Below are 2,492 nucleotides of genomic sequence, written 5' to 3' on the forward strand. Positions count from 1 at the left end.
AAAACTGAAGTACACCACATGTCCTTCTGGAAAGCGCCCCGCTAAACTATGTTGTCGGTTATATGCTACAGTCAAGTGTTCTGATCAGCTTGGTATAAGGTCTTCCTGAATGCTACTCAGTCTTTTACAAACTGATGGCATTGGCGCCAAGAAAGACGGTCATTCTCATTCATAAACATGTTGTGCATTACTTGGACTTGCCCATCACCTGCAGTGCCAAACCACATAACAAGCCATCGTCTGTTAGTTGTTGCCGAACAGGTAGTAGAGGCTGTACACACTCCAGAACCAGTCAGGGACTCGAGAGAGCAAGGTATGTGCGTGAATAACAAACGAACGAGTGCCGCCCATTTTGGATTCACTTTCATGGAGGCCTTGATCTGCCCCCACATAGAGAGGGCGAGGGCGACGGATATTGGGAGGTTGCGGTGGATCACTGAACTGAAGTTCGCCGCAGCAGATGCAAAGGCAGCGAGAGAACATTTGATGGTTTGGCAAACTTGTTCCAGAGTGACATTTTGGACATCAACAAGGTACGAATTGGAGGACCCCAAGTGCGCACAACTCCGAGTTTTGCAACCAACTGGCGCTGGAGCTGGATGTGGTAACAACTGCCAAGTGCCAAGGCTGATGCTCTGGAGTTGCAACAAACTTGAAGGGAGTGGAGATTCAACAAGTGATGCAGCTTGTGAGGCCTTCTGCCAATGGTGTGCCTCACAAGCTTGCTAACCATCCACATGGCTGCACAAATAATTGGCTGAGTTTGTTTGTAAATGAGCAGCTACACTCTCGGGTGTGCGGCCCGCTTATCCTCAAAAAGACAAGTTGCAGGAATGAGAGGAAGGGGAATATTGTCAGCAACAACACAAATTATCTTACAATGCCATCACAGATCCTCCAGCAATAATAATACTCCTAAAGTTCTAGACTGAAAGGGCAACACACTATGCCAACATCACAGATATCTCTCAATGCCATAACAGATCATCCAGTTATAATACTACCCTAGTTCTAAGCTGAAAGGGCAACATAACACACCAGCAATTCACATATATCTTACAACGCCATCACAGATCGTCCAGTTATAATACTGCTCAAGTTTTAGACTCAAAGGGTAACATAGCAGGCCAGCAACATCACACATATCCTACAATGCAATCACAGATCATCCAGTTATACTACTACTAACTTCTAGGTGGCAGATCATAGATGGATATATATTTCAAGAGACATACATAACATAGAGCTGTAATGGAACTGATATCGTCTTGCTTCTCCATCAAACAAGAGATACATTTCGTCTTCATTCAACTTGCTTTAGCAACAGGCTGATATCCATCTTGCTTGTCCACTCCCTCAGCACTAGCAACAGGCTGATATCCATCTTGCTTGTCCACTTCCTCAGCACTAGCAACACACTGACATTCATCTTGCTTGTCCACTTCCTCAGCAGTAGCAACAGGCTGATGTCCATCTTGCTTGTTCACTCCCTCAGCAGTAGCAACTCTCCGCAGTCTCTCTTGTATTACTTGCGCCTCCAGCCTCTCTTGTATCATGGGCACACTCTCAGCAGTAACAAGATAGTCACCATACCTTACGATTTCAGGACGGGAAGTCAAGGCATAATAAGTGAGCCCAGAAATAACAAGAATACCCGCCGACCTAGTGAAGTCGGTCACCTTCTTGGTTCTACATATCTTGCGCCTACAGGTAGGTGGGACGATATGGTAAGAAATGCTATACATATTAACTCCTGTAGCAGATGAAAAATAGAACAGACGTCTATGTCTGCATATGGTTGATACTTCACCATTGAGGGTCCTCTGGTCTAGGCTTGACTTGTGTAGAGAGATCCTTGAGCAGACTTTTGTTCAGCAAGAAGGTGCGGGAATTGGCCTCGGCGCCGGCAATGAGAACGTACAGCTGCTCCTTCCTCTGCTGGATAAGCGACGCACGGTATTCATTCAAGGCATGGTTTCCTTCCTCGTAGGCGCGGGTTGATTTGGAAAGCTGGAAACACAGAAGCAGCATTGAGAATTGATAACTAAGAAATAGTCTTGACAAGACATGCGGTTTTCTTAAGAGCAAACACACCTTATACCTTTGCAAGGCAAAACATAATACTATGTTGTAGGCATAACAAAAACTGATTTTACCGAAATATCAGCGCATTCATGCTAGGGAGATGATCATGTACCATCGGTGCTGCAAAAGGTAAACCTAGCTGGAGATAATAACGATGACAATTTTAACCGAAATATCAACGCATTCATGCTAGGCAGATGATCATGTACCATTGGTGCTGCAAAAGATAAACCTAGCTGGAGAGACATAACGATGGCAATTTTAACCGAAATATCAACGCATTCATGCTAGGCAGATGATCATGTGCCATTGGTGCTGCAAAATATAAACCTAGCTGGAGACATAACCATGACAAGTTTAACCAAAATATCAAGGCATTCATGCTAGGCAGATGATCATGTACCATT

The 2,492-nt window shown here is 44.7% G+C and overlaps 1 protein-coding gene across 1 annotated transcript in view; it reads right to left on the reverse strand.

The window, feature by feature from the left end:
• Positions 1-931: 931 nt before the first annotated feature.
• LOC119295036 overlaps positions 932-2,492 on the reverse strand; it is a 4,572-nt gene continuing 3,011 nt past the window's right edge. The window contains exons 3-4 of the mRNA XM_037573366.1: positions 1,811-2,010; positions 932-1,704 (exon numbers count right to left, since the gene is read on the reverse strand). Coding sequence (XP_037429263.1) covers positions 1,308-1,704; positions 1,811-2,010 — 597 coding nt within the window. The 3' untranslated portion in view covers positions 932-1,307. The remainder of the gene's footprint in view (positions 1,705-1,810; positions 2,011-2,492) is intronic.

The sequence above is a fragment of the Triticum dicoccoides genome, chromosome 1A (genome assembly GCF_002162155.2).
Source record: "Triticum dicoccoides isolate Atlit2015 ecotype Zavitan chromosome 1A, WEW_v2.0, whole genome shotgun sequence".
In the NCBI taxonomy this organism is placed as follows: Eukaryota; Viridiplantae; Streptophyta; class Magnoliopsida; order Poales; family Poaceae; genus Triticum; species Triticum dicoccoides.